This window comes from Eubalaena glacialis, chromosome 13 (assembly GCF_028564815.1).
Source record: "Eubalaena glacialis isolate mEubGla1 chromosome 13, mEubGla1.1.hap2.+ XY, whole genome shotgun sequence".
NCBI classification, from domain to species: domain Eukaryota; kingdom Metazoa; phylum Chordata; class Mammalia; order Artiodactyla; family Balaenidae; genus Eubalaena; species Eubalaena glacialis.
Window position 1 is genome coordinate 90,988,602 of NC_083728.1, and position 17,024 is coordinate 91,005,625.

The window sequence follows — 17,024 nt, forward strand, 5'->3', positions numbered from 1 at the left end:
GAGCCCCACGGGATGGAAGTTTCTCCCATGACCAGAGTCACCTCGGGTTCCAGGTGGTAAGGGAGATGGTCACCTACTGGCCGGCCACTGGGGCCAGCTCCAGTGCGGTGCCTGGCCTGGCAGATGCTCCGTGGATATTGTCACGCACCCCACGGGGTGGAGCCTGTCACCCGTGGGTGCGGAAGGTGGGAGGGTCGTCTGACAGTTCCTTGTCACATGTTCAGACAAAGGCTCGTGGCTGCCGGCGGCCGCCTTGCTTTGGTCTCCTGGCAGAGTGGCTGCCTCACCTGACTTGGGCGTTCATGTCCCTCGAGGGTGGCCTGTGGGCATGCGGGTTTGGCCGCCTGTCCCCTCTCTCCACTCCCCTGCGGGTGTCCTGGCTGTGGGGCCTCTAGTGACCACAGACGCTGCTTCTGCAGCCCGCTGGGTGTTACCTTCAGGGACCCCCGCTGCCCGGGAAAGCAGGGGCCTGCCCCGACAGGCTGCCCTCCTGCCCGCTCCCTGGAGCCTCCGCGTGAGGGGCCCCGGAGGCACGTTCCTGCGTCGGCCGGTGCTCTGGGACACAGCCTGGCCCTGGCCACCTCCACGCCCTGAGCCCGGCCCCCCTCCCTCCCTCCGTGGTCCTGCTAACAGCCTGCCTCTGGTTCAGTTTCCAGGCCGAGCGGCCCGCGCTGAACGTCGTCATCTTCCCTCTGCTCCACGAGGGCCTGACCGATGTCATCCGAGACGTTCCCATGGTGCACCTGGACGAGGTCACCTTATTTAAAAGCAGAGTGGCCGAGGAGCCGCCAAATCTGTGGTGGTGACCGGAGCGGGCCCCCACCTGCCCGTCGCCGCCTGTGGCCGCTGCGCTTCCGTGGCCGAGGAAGCAGGACTGCCCCGGACGGGTGTGTGGCTTCCGGCCTGTGCCACGGCCGCCGCGGCTGCTCCCCTGCCCGAGGACCCCGGACCCCCGGTGGGCCACCGGCGGAAGGAAGCCCCTCCCCAGCCCTTAGGGGCTTCCTCTGGTGGAGAGCCTGTGCTCGGTGACACTCTGGCTGAGATGCGTGAGGAGGGCCGGCGGGAGGGCCGGCGGGAGGGCGACCTGCGGGCCTGGCCGGCGTGCTCAGGGGCTGCGACACGCATCGCCAGGGCGCTGACTCCTTGGGGGCCTGGTCCCCAGAGCGCCACGTGACCCCACGGCTGCCCCCTGGCCCCCAGGGGTGGCCCTTCGCTCCTGTGCTCCTGGTCACCTGCCCCGGGCTCTGTTGGGGGGCGGCTGTGAGCCCAAGGCGGGGAGGAGCTTGCAGGTGCTGTGGCAGATTTGGGGCTCTCCCCTCCTTCCATTTAACCCAGTTATGCCTCTGGTATGCGTCCAGCCAGGTGACATCAGACAGGTTCGGGCCGGCAGCGGGTTGCTGGGCTGGGAAGCTGCAGGTCCCTGTGAAGGTCTGTGTTTCTGGGGAAACACGGGATAGACCTGCTTCATTAGAAAACCTTGAAATACTAAAACCCAGAAGGGATGCGTGGGGCTGGAGGAGTGATCACATTACCCCGTTTCAGATAGCTTTATTTAGCACTTTAAAAAAATGCAACGCAGCTATTCCCAAAACGAGGGATGTCCTCCCAGTGTCCTGGGCCTCCCGCCACGTGCCACCCGGTGCTTCTGCCTTGTCAGCCGCGAGACTCCCCCCAGAGCCGTCATCCCTGCGGCTGGTGGGCTTCTGAGGGGCCCCGGTTGGGTTCCCTCCACCCAGCGTCTTGCCCCAACGCTCCCGGTGACGCTCCTGGAGACTTCCAGGGAAGGCTGGGCGGCGTCGGGGCAGCTTCCAGCCAGGAGCACCTGGGTCTCTGCAGAGGCTGCCTCCCCAGGGCGCCAGGGGCTGGGCCCATCTCGCCCCGGCCTCCCTCTCCCTCTGGGCTGGGGGTGCAGGTTCCCCAGGCCCTCCTCACCGCTGCGGCCCGTCTCGGCTGCTGTCCACTCAGTGGCCCCCAGCCCAGCCCGCTTCCCACTCTGTTCCGTGTGATGGTCGCCCCCGTGTTGTGTAGCGTGTCCTATAGTTTGCCTGTTGCAGGGCCCGGTACCTGGACCCTGGGCCTGCGTTCGCCTGCCCTTCCCTGGGTTCTCAAGGGGCAAACAGTTCAGCAGCCCCCGCCCCACCAGGCCGAGGGGGTCCAGGAGGCCTTCCGATGGTGGAAGTGCTCGTAGGGCCAGGGTCTCGGGACGCACACAGGCCCCCGAGTGCTCCGGTCGATTCTTCCGATTCTTCCTAAGCGCAGTCTGTCTGGCGGCCTCCACCCATCCCCGCGGCCCTGGCCCTGCTCTCACCTCCCCACAGCACCGGGTGGAGCTGGGGCTCCTCCCCCTGCGCTGTGGTTTTCTTGCCGAGGGTGCAGTTGTCTCCCCTCTGGAGTGTGGGGTGCCCTCCTCCCTCCCCAGCTGCCGCTGGCAGCTCTTCGCCTCCTGCCCAGAGGGACCGGTCTGCCGGCTGCCCCCAGCTGGGACCCCCACCAGACCTGCAGCCCTCGCCTCGGCAGTCCTGACCTGGCCTGAGAGTCACAACCGGGCCCGCTCCTCTGGCCGTGCAGGCCGCAGGCCAGGCTGCCCTGGGCCCTGGAGAGACAGGGCCAAGGCCCTCGTTAGGGCCACACGCTGTAGATGAGGGTCTGAGAGGTGGTGGGAGTTCCCCACCCCATTTCTGGGCATGTCTTTCAGTTGCGCCTTGAGACCACCGGGAGGGTGGTCAGGAAGGGTGATGTGGGGACTGACTGCTCGTTGCCGTCACAGCAAGAGCGTGGCCAGTTACAGCCCGACCGGCAGGGGGACGCGGCCCAGGATGGGGGCAGGTGGTCTGGCCGACCCCGGGACCCCTGGGGCCCTGGGTACACATCTCCTTTCGTCCAGAGCAACCCGGGCTCGGGCCAGAGGATGGTCGTTCCACTAAGAATTTATCCACAGGCTGCCATGGTTTTCGTGCTCTGGCCCGGATGGCCTGTTCTCACGAGCAAGCAGTTTTAACCAGCAGTGTCATGTATGCCAGCAAACAGGGCCGGGAGGGGCCGTTCACGAAAGGCTGGGGCACGAGCTGCCTTGGAAAGCAGCCCCCGAACAAGAGGCCTTGTATTTTTAGTGTCCCCCTCAACCGTCCTTTACTTAGAGCAAGACTTTCCGCTGCTTCTCCACCCAAGTCAGGATTCACCAGATGTTAATAACGTGCTTTTTCTCGCTAAGTGCTCTTTTGGCACCGATGTTAATTGCAATTTATATTCTGCAGCATTTTATGCTGGGAAAAGAACCCACCCTAATGGTCCCCAATTGGCAGAACTGGGCTGTTAAGCGACGGACCGTATGCTGCCTGCTGAGAGGGGCGTGGTCAGCACTGGCGCCTGCGTGTGTGTGTGTGTGTGTGTGTGTGTGTGCGTGTGCATGGTGCGTGCATGGACGTCTGTGTGCCTATACGTGTGGGTGTAGTCTGCTGTGGGCGGGCTCTTGTTCCTGGTGTGCACGTGTGTGTGTGCACGCTGTGTGCGTGAGGCAGACACTGGGGGAGGTGGGAATTAGGGAGGAGGGGATCAGGGAGATCTCTCTGTTAAAAAGAGAAACCCCCGGCCTCCTGAGGCCGCCCCTCTGCCTGTGCCCCCTCCTCACCCCTAGACCCCTCGGCCCTGCCTGCTCCCAGGGCTGTGGCTTTGCCGCCGCAGCATCAGGCAGCCTAGCTGGCCGGGCCTGAAGGTGCTCCCCGAGGGAGGCTTCTTGAGCCTGAGGAGAGTAGAGTCCCGCAGGCCCCCTTCCCTGCTGTCGGTGGCTTTTCTCTTTGTCACGTGCGAGTGTTTTTATTTCCGAGCTGAGGAGGCTGGATTAAGGGCACTTCACTCTCATACAACAAGGGGACGGATTTTATCCCCACCTGTCAGCTGCCCTTCCGAGGACCCAAGGAGACAGGTCTGAGGGTCCCTCCTCCGCAAGGCCTCCGAGGACCTCTCCACTCAGGCCTGGGACGACGCCCCTCCTTGGGCAGGTCTGCAGGGCTGGGTGCTGAGGGTGACACTCCCTTAACCCCCCTGCGCCAGGATCCAGAGCTGCAGGCCACCCGGCCCAGGGGGCAGAAGCTTGCCAGGGGCCAGGGCTGGGAAAGTTGGGCGGGGGTAACCGGGGCACCCGGGTCCCTGTTGGCCGGGGGATCTGAAGCCAGCAGTCGCAGCCTTACTGCGTCAGTGGCCTCCCTGGGTGCACGGCCAGGAAGGCGGCGGGTCTCAGGCCCCCCTCCCCCACCCGGCCCCGCCTGGCAGGAAGGGGACCTGCCCTGATGGGCCCACCCTCGCGTCCTCCTCTGAGTGGCACCGGGGCAGCCGGCAGCCTCCTGCTTCCTCTCGTTCTCACTGTTTGTTCCTTTAGGATTTGAAAATTGCTGAGCCCTTGTGAGAAGCAGTAAGAGAAGTTCGTGGGTGAGGAGGACGCAGCGCGGCCGTGGCAGCAGGCCCCCACAGCTTCAGCCGCAAACCCGAGGTGAGGGGGACATGGACGCTGACACCTGTGGTCCTTGTGGCCTCAGCCCCAGTCCCCCTCCCCCTCTGACAGGATAGGGGCGGGGTTGTGCCGAGGGGCTCGGGGGATGGTCGCCGGTCTTGTCTGCATCTAGGGCGCAGGATTCCACTGGGCGGGATGAGCAAATACCCACAGGAATTCAAACAAACTGCGGTCCGACACAGGCCAACCCACATCGTCTAAATTACTTTCTAAAGCTCTTTCAAAAGCCAGTGAAGTGTGAGGTTTTGCATTGATGTCAAAGGGTCAGGGCACCCACTGCACCAGACTCCAAGCCGGCCGGCCCCGGAGGCCTCCCCGCTGTGCCCACTGCGCTGGCGGGGGTACGAGAGGTGAGGGTGCTTTCGCACGTGTGGCCGTGGGCACGTGGCACCCCGCAGCCACCGGCGGCGCTCAGCCCCGGGACCGCTGCCCTCTGACCATCGCCCATCTGCCTGCCCCTCTGACCGGACAGTCTCGCTCAGCACGTTACCAGTGGTAAGAGGGGTGAGGTGAGTTGCCAGGGTTTCTCACGGCATGTGCGTGACCAGGTGCTAAATGACCGAATACACGTCACCTGCCTTTTGATGACAGACCTCCTGTCCTCCGGTGAGGCCACTCCTGAATTTCGCGTTCCAGCTACATTTTGAATGGGTATTTTCATGTAAATTTGTGGCATGTGAAAAGTTTCAAATAAAGTGAACTTGATTTAGAAAACCTGTGTGGTCCTTCCAGCAGGGGTGCCCCCTGACCTTTCCTCTGCGACCCCCTCTGCAGCCCCGGAGGGCGAGCTTAGGCGGTGGCGCTCCGGTCACCCGCTGCTGTTCAGGTGTTGAGGACAGAGTCTGTGCTTGGCCGCTTGGGGGTCCCTGGATGGAGACGTGAGACCCAACGCGGGGCACCAGGCACTGCCAGGGGCCATCGGGGGCGACTGCTGAGTTGGCCTTTGCAGAGGCTGTGAGGAGGGGCGAGGCCAGGATGGGGCTGGCGGACAGGGGTGCAGGGACACTGGTGTGGCCCGAAGCTGCTCCCTGCACAAGGGCTCCGTGAGGCTGGCAGAGGCAGAGTCAGCACAGCCGTTGTCTGGGGCCTGTGGGGACTGAGTCAGTTTCATTTTTATTTAATACACGTATTTGTAGTTTTCACTTGTGGTAAAAAGTACGTAACATAAAATTTACCGTCTTAACCGTTTTTATGTGTACAGTTCAGTGGCATTAAATAGATTCTCGTCGTCATGTAGCCTTCACCACCGTCATGTCCAGAAAGTTTTCATTTTCCCAAACTGAAACTCTGCCCCACTAACCACTCCCCTCCCCCTCCCCCAGCCCCTGGCACCCACCCTTCTACTTTCTGTCTCTATGAACCTGACTCTCCTAGAGACCTCATATAGGTGGAACCATAACAACATTTGTTCTGTTGTGACTGGCTTGTTTGCAGCATCAGTTTTAGGCGGATACTTCCTCCACCAGACCTGGGTTCTAGGAAGGGGCTCTGCCCGCAGCCAGAGGGGGATGGAAGGTGGCAGTTGAGGCGGGGATGCCCAGGGCAGGCGTCTGGGGAGGAGTGGGGACCTGGACTTGGGAGGCGCCGTGGACAGAGGTGGGCCCCAGGGATGCTGCAGGACAGAGTGACAAGGGCAGGGACCGTCAGGTGGGCCGAGGAGGGCTCGCTGATGCCTCCTGAGCCCCCGGGTGGTCCTCGAGGCCAGAGTCGCCTGAGCTGCAGCGGCAGCGTGGAGACGGGAGCCTCCGTCCCTCCCGATCCTGCCTGAGGCAGTCCCCCAAGCCTGGTGCACACCCACGGGACTCGCCACCATGGTTCACTTCCGCCCGGGAGCCGGGGAGAAAACTGAGAGGACGGTCCTTCAAGGGGTCAGCAGTGACCTTCCCAAGAGGGGCAAGACCGACCCTCTGCCCTGCTGTGTCCAAAGGCAGCAGCAGGGGGAGATCAGATGGGCGTGCGGGTCCGAGAAATGCCGGGGGCTCCGCTTCACACACGCGTGAGACGCGATCATTAGGGTGATGGGTAAGTGGGGGGGGAGGAGCAAGGCCGAGGAAACCGCACGACAAACCGCCCCAACTTCAGGCTGTAAGGGGCCTTTTGGAGATGCTCGCGGCTTCCGTGGGGCAGGGACAGGTCACGGCGAGGTGGTTCGCCTCTGTTCCACCACGTCCAGAGCCTCTTGTGGGGGCTGGGATCTTCTGGAAGCACCTTCACTCATACGTTGGGCGGTTGGTGCTGGCTGTTGACCAGGATGCCCACCTGAGCTGCGTTCCCGGCCGTGGTAAGTGCCACCCAAGAGGGGACGGCGGGGAAGGGGCCGCAGTCTGGGTTGGGGGTCAGGGAGACCTCTGCAGAAGGGTGGGCTCTTCCGTGTTCTCAGACCAGGCCTCTCAGCGATGACCCGATGTCCCTTGTTTGGCGTCTCTCCTTTGTCCTCCCCGTGCGATGGGCACCCTCTGGGTTTCAAGCCCGAGACGCCGAGGCGGTGCCTGGCTGGGCCCCGCCCCGGGGTCTCCTCTGCGAGGTCCGCATCACGGTTGTCACGCGGCCGCTGGCTCTTATGTTGAGCTGAAGCCCCGGCTTCCGGCCTGGGGGAGTCGATGGGGAAGGTCTAGGAGCAGGACGGCCACCCTGGGCCCTCGCCGGGCGCTCCTCCCTGCTGGGGGCAGGATGGTGGACAGATGCGAGGGGCACAGCCCGTGCAGATGGGCTGCCGGGGCTGGGCTGTCCACCGGCGGCTGGCGAGGCCCAGGGTGTTGGGGGCTCCTGCAGCCCCTGAGTAGCGTGTGCAGAGCCGGGCAGGTGCTGGGGGGTGCGGGGCGCCCGTTTCCAGGGCTGGAGGGGCCTCTCCCGGGCGGGCAGTTTTGCGGGGAGTCCTCTCCCCACCGCAGGGAGGGCAGGGGGTCTGCCCCTCCAGAGACGCGCCATCAGTCATGGGCCTTCACGTGTGTGCACACACCCAGTGTTCACACACACTCATGATTACTCTCATATCCATTCACAACTGCACACAGATTCACAGACACACTCCAACACACACGCTCACGGCCGTACCCTCCTGCACACACCTGACATTCACACACTCACGCTTACAGTCACACCCACTCTCGCAGGTCCACAAACAGCCCCATATTCGTATTCGTATCACACACTTAAACCCCACCCATCTCACACATTCACACGAGCACTTGCATGATTCACACTGTCATGTAATCACATACTCGGTCACACACCCACACTGATGCCCCCTCCACATTCACACCCATGTGTACACATGCGTCCACTCACATACATACATTTGCACACACACACACGTAGATACCTGTAGCATTTGTCCTCACACCCACCCACGCATTCACGTTCACACCCAGTCACGCTCAACGTTCAGACACACACTCCAGTTCCCCCTCGCTTGCACTCTCACACATGCACTCACACTCATGTGTAACACGCACACGTTCACACACCCACACAAAGGGACTGGATTAATTTTACACACCAGTCAACACAACCAATTCACTTAAAGGTAGACTTTTCTGTTATGTTCATCCAGGGAACTTGAAAAATTCCGAGAGGTAGAACAAAGGGGAAGAGAAATCGCCCCCGTCCTTCCTCCCCAGCCAGAGAGAACGTCTGCTGATGTTTTTGTTAATGTCCTTCAAGCCTTTGTTCCCTGCTTTTAAAAACCATCTGTAGCTGTGATCATCCGATTCCGGGTGCTGCGTTACGCTCACCACGATGAAAGCATCTTGCCTGTGTTCTCCCGGACTCATCCTTTTAATGATGAGGCTTTGCTGTCACAGGCCCGCTGGTCCCCCGCTGTCGGACAATTAGGTTGTTTCTAATTAGTCAGTCTTCCAAGGAAAGCGGCCCTGGACAGCCTTGTGCTGGAGCGTTTTTCTATATTTAGAATTATTTCCTTAGGAGAGACTCTCGTTAGTGAAATTTCTGGGTCTAAGTGGGAATTTTTTAAGGCTGGGAGGAGCTTAGAGTTGTATTTAGGGAGTGGATTTAGCATCTTTGCACAGCGTGACAGCCCCCATCTCAGTCCCTGGCTTCAGAACGTGGAGGTCACCTCCCAGCTGCTCCCAACACGGGTATTTTTATTTGCTACGTTCCCTGATTTCGAATGTACTAATCCCCCAGGGCATAAATGACTGCTAAGGCATACAAATGAGCGATGCAGATAAACTAAAATTAATACATTTAAGATGACGTAAATCCTACCAAATGGTGATTCCCCACCATTTGCATTTGTGTCCAGGGAGGGCAGTGACCTCCAGCCGGGTATTCCAGGATTGAGGAATGTGGTCTCAGAGCCCTGGCTCCTCCCTCCCACTCACCTCGTACATGGGCCTTGGGCCTGGGTCCTGGCAGCATCAGGCCCGGCCGTCTGCAGAGGTAGAATCTGGTCCCCAAAGACGTCCACACCCTAATCCCCAGATCCTGTGACTATGCTAGGTTACTGACAAAGTGGAAGTACGTTTGCTAGTCAGCAGGCTTTGAGATGGGGAGGTTATCCTGATGGGCCCAGTGGGATCACAGGGGTCCTTGGAAGTCCAGGAGGGAGGCTTAAGAAGGATTCAGCCCTACACTGCTGGAGGAACGCCAGCCAAGGAATGCAGGTGGCCTTGAGAAGCTGGAAAAAGCCAGGACGTGGATTCATTCTCCCGTGGAGCCGCCAGAGGGAACACGGCCCTGGTGACACCTTGATTTTAGCCCAGTGAGACCTGTGTCAGACTCCTGACTTCCAGAGCTGTGGTAATTGACACAATATCAGCAATTGGAAAGGAATACACCATCGGGGGCCTTCCCCCCCCCCTCCCATCCATCCTGCACTCAGAGCCCACCAGCAAATGCGGGAGGAAAACAGGTGACTGAAAGAATGAGTGGAAGGAAATGCAGGCACGTTTCCTGTGGGTGGGAGGGTTTCTCCTCGTGTGTGTTATTAATTCTCTTCTTTTTCCAGATTTTCTACAATGGGCACAGATGAAATTAATTCTGAGATGTAAACAGAAAAACACACACATAAAAACATAATTTCATTAAAAAACATATTCTAGGATGAAGATCTCAACAAGAACAGATCGTCTCCGGATCTATTAAAACAAAAAATGTTCACGGTCTATTAATCCCAAAGGCAAGTTGCGAGATCTTGTATATATGTATATATCTATTTCGGTTAGAAAGAAAGTCCTTTCCAGGATACGTTTGTGCAGAGCAAAATGTGGACCAGCACAAGTATACACCAGCCATTAGTGGAGGGGTCTTTGGGGGAGTGGGCTCCCCAAAATGAGGCTGGGGGATTCCCTGGCAGTCCAGTGGTTAGGGCTCCGCACTTCCACTGCTGGGGGCATGGGTTTGATCCCTGGTCGGGGAACTAAGATCCTGCATGCTGTGTGGCATGGCCAAAAAAACAAAAACAAACCAAAACCAAACCAAAAACAAACCCAAAAAACACATATTTCTTTAAAAAAAAAAAGAGAGTCTGGGTCCCGTGAGAAGGAAAGTTTGGGCAGTTCAGACCATCGCTGGGGGTGGAGAGAGGCCCTCCTTAAATCAAGGTGGGATGAGGAGAACCCAGAGCCAGCCCTGGGGGGGGCGGTCCAGATGCTCCTGCCTAGGTCTGGGGGCGAGAGCGTTTCTCAAAGCCTCGGTGGTCTGAGGGAATTCTTCAGAGACACAGCCTGGTTTTCAGCAGAGAAGCCATAAGCTTTGTGCACGGTTACCTTGCTCTCCAGAACTAACCAGGGAGGCTCAGCTCCCTCCGCGACAGCCGTGGCCTGCCCGCCAGCCGCCTGCTCCAGGCCCCACGCCAGAGGACACTCAGTTTCCAGCCACAAAGCAGTGCTCCCCTGCTCGGCGGGGAGGGCGTGGAAGGCCTGCGTTTCTTTTAACATTTTCTTAAAAAAAAAAAAAAAGTACAGACAATCAGAGAAAACAGACAGCTTGATGAGTTAGCATAAAGTACCGAGAAGCAGAGTTTCGATGCTCCGGCCATGACCACCTCCCTCGCCCAGCAGTCCGTGCGTCCCCTCCGACTCTGCAGCTCCGTCTCGCAGTTTCATCGCTGTGTCTGAAAGTCCTGTTCAGAGGGTCCCATCCATCCCTTTCTTTCCTGAACAAGTGATATTTTGGAGAGCCTAGGCCGGCGGATCTGGAGAACGTCCCACGGTCTGGCTTTTGCTGACGGCATCCCGAGGTGCCATTGTGCCCGGTCTGTGTTTCCTCCAAGTGCGCAGCTGGATCCGGAGGTTTGATCAGACTCGCGTTCATTTCTTCATCGTTCACAGTTACTCTTTTTCACTGGTTTTGATTTTAAGTGTAATTTTTGAAATAGGAATATATTCATGTGATTCAACAATGAATAAAGGGACTTCCCTGGCGGTCCAGTGGTCAGGACTCCACACTTTCATTGCCGTGGCCCGGGTTCAATCCCTGGTCGGGGAACTGAGATCCTGGGAGCCGCATGGTAGGGCAAAAACAAACAAACAAACAAACCAATGAATAAACATGAGAAGATTCCTAGTGCGAAGTCCTTTCTTACTCCCGTCCCTCAGCCCCCCATTTCACCACCCATTCCTCTCTCGCCCTCAGGGAACCACTGCTTTAGTTTCTTATGTCTCTTTCTAGAGTTTCTTTATATACAAGCAAATATGAATATACACTCCGTCCCTCCCCGGCTTTTTTAAACTACCATAACCATTGTTTTAAAAATTTTATTTAATTTTATTTTTTATTTTATAAATTTATTTATTTTATTTATCTTTGGCTGCATTGGGTCTTTGTTGCTGTGCGCGGGCTTTCTCTAGTTGTGGCAAGCGGGGGCTACTCTTTGTTGTGGTGTATGGGCTTTTCATTGTGGCGGCTTCTCTTGTTGTGGAGCACAGGCTCTAGGTGCGCGGGCTTCAGTAGTTGTGGCACGTGGGCTCAGTAGTTGTGGCTCATGGGCTCTAGAGCGCAGGCTCAGTAGTTGTGGCGCACGGGCTCAGTTGCTCCGCAGCATGTGGGATCTTCCCGGACCAGGGCTCAAACCCGTGTCCCCTGCATTGGCAGGCGGATTCTTAACCACTGCGCCGCCAGGGAAGCCCTACCGTAGCCATTTTTAAGTGTACAGTTTAGTGGCATTAAGTGCATTCACATTGTTGTGCAGCCGTCACCACCGTCCATCCACAGAAGTCTCTTCATCTTCCCAAACTGCAGCTCTGTCCCCATTAAACACTAACTGGCCATCCCCCCTCCCCCAGCCCCTGGCCCCCACCTTCTACTTTTCTTCTCTATAGTTTGACTGCTCTAGGTCGTTCATATAAGTGCAATCATATAGTGCTATGGTCTGAATATTTGTGTCCCCCCAAATTTATATATTGAAATCCTGACCCCCTCGGGGATGGTATTAGGAGGTGGGGCGTTTGGGAGGTGATTAGGTCATGAGGGCAGAGCCCTCACAAATGAGATTAGTGCCCCAGAGAGATCCCTTGCCCACCAAAGATATAAGATCCAAATATGTTGGAGCTTTTCAAAGCCCTCCATAGACATCTCATTCCTCAGCTATTTGGTCAGTCTGTTATCTATTTATTACTTATTTATTTATCTTTTATTTTGGTTAGTCTGTTACTTGCTCCAACTGTTATTCATTGCCTCAGGCAGCTGTAGCATTAAAACATTTGCTTGGGACTTCCCTGGTGGCACAGTGGTTAAGAATCCGCCTTCCAAAGCAGGGGACACGGGTTCAAGCCCTGGTCCAGGAAGATCCCACATGCCGTGGAGCAACTAAGCCCGTGTGCCACAACTACTGAGCCCATGTGCTACAGCTACTGAAGCCCACGTGCTGCAACCATTGAAGCCCGCGCGCCTAGAGCCCGTGCTCGGCAACAAGAGAAGCCACTGCAATGAGAAGCCCGCTCACCGCAACAAAGAGTAGCCCCCACTCGCCGCAACTAGAGAAAGACCCTGCACAGCAACAAAGACCCAACACAGCCAAGAATGAATGAATGAATAAATAAATAAATAAATAAGAGTATTTCTTAAAAAAAAAAAAACACTTGCTTGTAATTGTTTCAGATAAATGCCCCTCTGTGAAAGGCTTTTTAGCACTGAGTGAGCTCTGAGTTAGGTTAAATAAAGATAATTTTTTCCAGTAGGTTCTTCCATGGAACCACATGTCCAATAATGCCAGTTTTTTGGGAATAAGGCTTTGGAAGAGCCTCAGATCAGTTCTGCTACTTCTTGGGCTGGGAATGTGGGCTGTTAGTTTTCAAAGCTGAGAAAGGGAGGTGGGATAAGACAAATTAAAAATCCATAAAGCTTGCTCTTCCTACTGAGATTCAGTCAGTTTTCTTAAATAAACACACTCCAGTTTGCTGCAAGCCTCTGGTTAATTTCCAGAGCTCTGAAGAAGTTGATTCTGATTTCTGCCCGTTTTTTTCCATTGATTTTATGAGGAGTGAATTTTTGAAAGTTCTTGCTCAGTCATTTTTGCTCCCATCACCTCCTCATTCAGTTTTGACAGCTGCGTAGTATTCCACTGGATGGTGTACTATCATGTATTTAACCCATCTCCTGTGGTTGGACATTTAGATGGTTTTCAGTCTTTTGTGATTACATGGAATGCTACAAATTAATCACTTGAATATCTGTTATTTTACAGATGTGCATGTATCTATAAAATAAATTCCTAGAAGAGGAATAGCTGCATCAGAGAGTATATACATTTGTAATTTTGGTAGATACTACTCAAATTGTCTTCCACAGGGATTGGTTGAACCAATTTACATTCCCACTAACAATATACAAGAGTATCTGTTTCCCATAGTCTTGCCAGTAGAGGGTGTTCTCTAACTTTTGGATTTTGCAAACTTGGTGGGTGAAAAACAGTAACTCAGTGTAATTTTACTGAGCATTTCTTTTATGAGCAAAGTTGAACATCTTTTCAAGTATTTTATTTTATTTATTTACTTTATTTGGCCACACCGTGCGGCTTGTGGGATCTCAGTTCCCCGACCAGGGAATGAACCCGTGCCTTCGGCAGTAAAAGGGCAGAGCCCTAACTACTGGACTGCCAGGGAATTCCCATCTTTTCAGGTATTTTAAAGGCCACTGGGATTTTCATTTTTCTGTTATTTTTTCTTACTGATTTATAGGTATTCTCTGTATTAGAGAGATGAGGACCTTTTTTTTCTTTTCTTTTTTTGGGCTGTGCCGAGCGGCTTGCAGGATCTTAGTTGCCCGACCAGGGATTGAACCCAGGCCATGTCAGGGAAAGCACCGAATCCTAACCACTGGACCACCAGGGAATTTCCGAGTACCTTTATTTTTATATAAATAAACGTGTGCTTTCAAACACTTTTTACTGCTGGCACATCTTGCTCTCAGCGGACCCAGAGACAGTTCAAGCCCATATGCTTTAAGCTCCCACACTGGCTGCTTCTGCCCTCTAGGGGCAAGGCCAGGAACCTGCGCCTTCCTTGGGGACTTGGCTGTCTGACGAGCCAGGCTCAGGGACACACGTGGGTACCAGTTGTCTCCTGTTGGTTGGTTACGCTTTTTCCTCTGCTGGGGTTTGACTTTGGCAAACATTGACATGTCCCTCAAAATCCAGAGGACTTTGACATTGGTCTAGGAGGGTTTCTCCCTGGTCCTGGCCCTTCCAAACAGAATGAACCACTTCTTTTCCTGCACTACTTCTGTGCCTTGTTCAGACTTTCCCTGTTAATTGCCATTATCCTACTGAATTCGGTTTTTAAGTCAGTCTTTTTTTTTTTTTCTAATAAAATAATGTTCATTTGGGACTTCCTGACAGTCCAGTGGTTAGAATGCGGCACTTGCACTGCCATTGCCTGAGTTCAATTCCTGGTTGGGGAACTGAGATCCTGCAAGCTGTGCGGTGTGGCCAAAAAAAAAAAAAAAATAATAATAATAATAATAAATAATGTTCATTTGGAAAATCTAATTAGTGTGGGTAAACAAAAGGAAAAATAATTCAAGTCCCAATATTAATAGTTTGGAGTATAACTTTCTAGCCTTTCTCTTTGGAGTAATAGTGTACATATATATTGAAAAAATTAAAATGGGATTATACCCTACCAACTTTGCCCAATGTTCTCTTTTTTTTTTTTTTTTTTTTGGCTGCGTTGGGTCTTCGTTGCTGTGTGTGGGCTTTGTCTAGTGGCAGCGAGCGGGGGCTACTCTTCGTTGCGGTGCGCGGGCTTTTCATTGCAGTGGCTTCTCTTGTTGCAGAGCACGGGCTCTAGGTGCACGGGCTTCAGTAGTTGTGGCACATGGGCTCAGTAGTTGTGGCTCACAGGCTCCAGAGCGCAGGCTCAGTAGTTGTGGCGTACGGGCTTAGTTGCTCCGTGGCATGTGGGATCTTCTGGACCAGGGATCGAACCCGTGTCCCCTGCTTTGGAAGGTGGATTCTTAACCACCGCGCCACCAGGGAAGTCCCCAATGTTCTTTTTGATTGTTTGTTTACGTGGTGCACATGTTTCTGCCTCACATAATCTTCTGTGCCGTGATTTGTGACAACTTTAATTATTTACTCGAGTTATTAACTGATCCCCAATATTTGGACATCTAGGTTGTTTCTAGCTTTTTGCTTTTGTAAACAGTGCTGCAGTGAGTGTTCTTATAAACTTAATATTTGTGCATAATTTTTTCTTCAGGACAGAAGCAATTTTAGAAATAAAATGTCAGGGTCTAAAGATGTTTAGAATCTGAGGTGTCAGTACACACTGCTTTTGTTCACCCCCAGAAAAAACGGACACCATTTCCCCGGTAGTACGGCTTCGTATCTCGTGGCCCCGTTGGCTTCTCTGTTCCTCCGGGGATGGTAAGATCCACCCCCCCCCCAACCCAATGGGAAGATGCTGCTCAGTCCTCCCTGTCTGAGCGCCCAGGCTGGGCACGGGGTGGGACTGTTTGTCGCAAGTCAGGCTTTGGGAACCCTCGTGTCTGTAAAAACAAAATCTGACGCTAGGGATTTTTGTTCCTAAAATGTGTTTAAAGTTCTAAATGTTAAAACAAACCAACAACCAACCACAGCAAACCCTGGATGCAGCAATGCCGTCATCCTCACGTACATCAGCTTGTCTTTACATGGGTGTGGGTTGTGCAAGGGCCGGGAGGCCGCCCCCGAGGGTCAGTGGCACACACACCATGGGGTGCAAGAGAAAAGAAGTGGTCCAGTGCCAACACTGCTGCCGTCCCGTTCTCCCCCCACCCCTACCTAGCAAGGGCAAGGCTGGCGCAGGACCGCTCTGTGCTGCTTGCAGCCTGAACTTGTGTTCTGCATCTCCCCAGGCCCAGCGCACAGTAGGTCCCGAGTAATTGTGCGGGGTTTGGGGGCCTGGCTGTGGGCCCCCAGAATGACGCAGAGACGCGAGCTGCCAACCCCACTGGAGGTGAGGGAACTGGGCCCAGACCAGGCCCCGGGGCTTGTGGTGAGGGGAGGGCAGCCGGGGCCCCCCGGCCTGCCGCCCCCTGCAAAGGCCCCCATGGCCCTGGAGCATTTGTTCTGCGGCTGCAAAGCTGTTTTTCTTCTCCCTCTACCCCTTGCCCGTTATTTTTTTCTTTCTTTTTGGAAGCAGTGCTCTTTGGAGATAATAGTGCTTCTGGGAAACAAGGCTGAGAGTCTTGTTTGTTCAAAGAAAATATTTTTCTTCCACACACAAGTGCTATGTTTATGCCATAAATCGCCCTCCTCTGCTTCTGTCCTCCCGCCCACCTTTCTTCTGGCATCTGTCCCCTCGTTGCGTTGGGCCCAGGCAGGGGGAGGCGGGGTCTTTAAACCCTCCTTCCTAGAAGCTGAGTCCTCAGCACAATCACTACTGCCCCCGCTCTAGGGGGGCTGGGGGCCGGGAGATGCTCTGCTTGAAAGGGGCTGTAGACCCTAGAGGCCCTCCCTGATGGATCGCAGCCGGGTCCCCCGCCTGGGAGGGTGGTCTCCCCAACCCCAGGGCTGCCCGTCAGAGGCTTTGCATATGTTTGAGATGCTTGAGACGTGATAGGGAGGGGTGTGAGGGGGCCTTGGGGCGGGGGGACCCTCTGGCCTCCACCCTCTGCCTGGGCTTGGGGGCTACTGAGGCCGGGGCGCCGTGGTAGCGGATGCCAGCAGTGCCACAGCCCCTCCCTGGCTGCACTCGAGTGGGGAGGGGGGAGGGCACCATCCTCAAGGAGCAGCTGCCACTCCCTCCCCCCCCAACGCGAGCTGGCGGGGGCAGGGCTCTTGCCTGCTCCCGGCCCTGCGCCTGCCCGGCGCGTGGTATGCAGCGTGCATCTCTCGTGACCTCTCGGAGCCCACAGATGGTCACCGTGCAGCCCTGCCTGCTCGCTGCACCACAAGGGGCTTGCCTGCCCCAGGCACTTGGAGAGGCCTGGGGCCTCGCTGGCCGTGGCCTCTGTGCCCTCCTGTGTGCCCCTGGGCCACACGCCCCGTCACCCACGCACACTTGTTTCTCTGTTCACCTGCTGATGCACACTTGCCTTGTTTCCAGGATTTGGCTGTTACAAATAAAGCTAC

At 55.6% G+C, this 17,024-nt stretch overlaps 1 protein-coding gene across 3 annotated transcripts in view; it reads left to right on the forward strand.

Moving 5' to 3' along the window:
* Positions 1 to 827, forward strand: part of FBXL18 (F-box and leucine rich repeat protein 18) — a 35,661-nt gene extending 34,834 nt beyond the window's left edge. For all 3 annotated transcript variants that reach the window (XM_061208899.1, XM_061208901.1, XM_061208902.1), the window contains one exon: positions 650 to 827. In XM_061208899.1, coding sequence (XP_061064882.1) covers positions 650 to 806 — 157 coding nt within the window. In that variant the 3' untranslated portion in view covers positions 807 to 827. The remainder of the gene's footprint in view (positions 1 to 649) is intronic.
* The last annotated feature ends 16,197 nt before the right edge of the window (positions 828 to 17,024 follow it).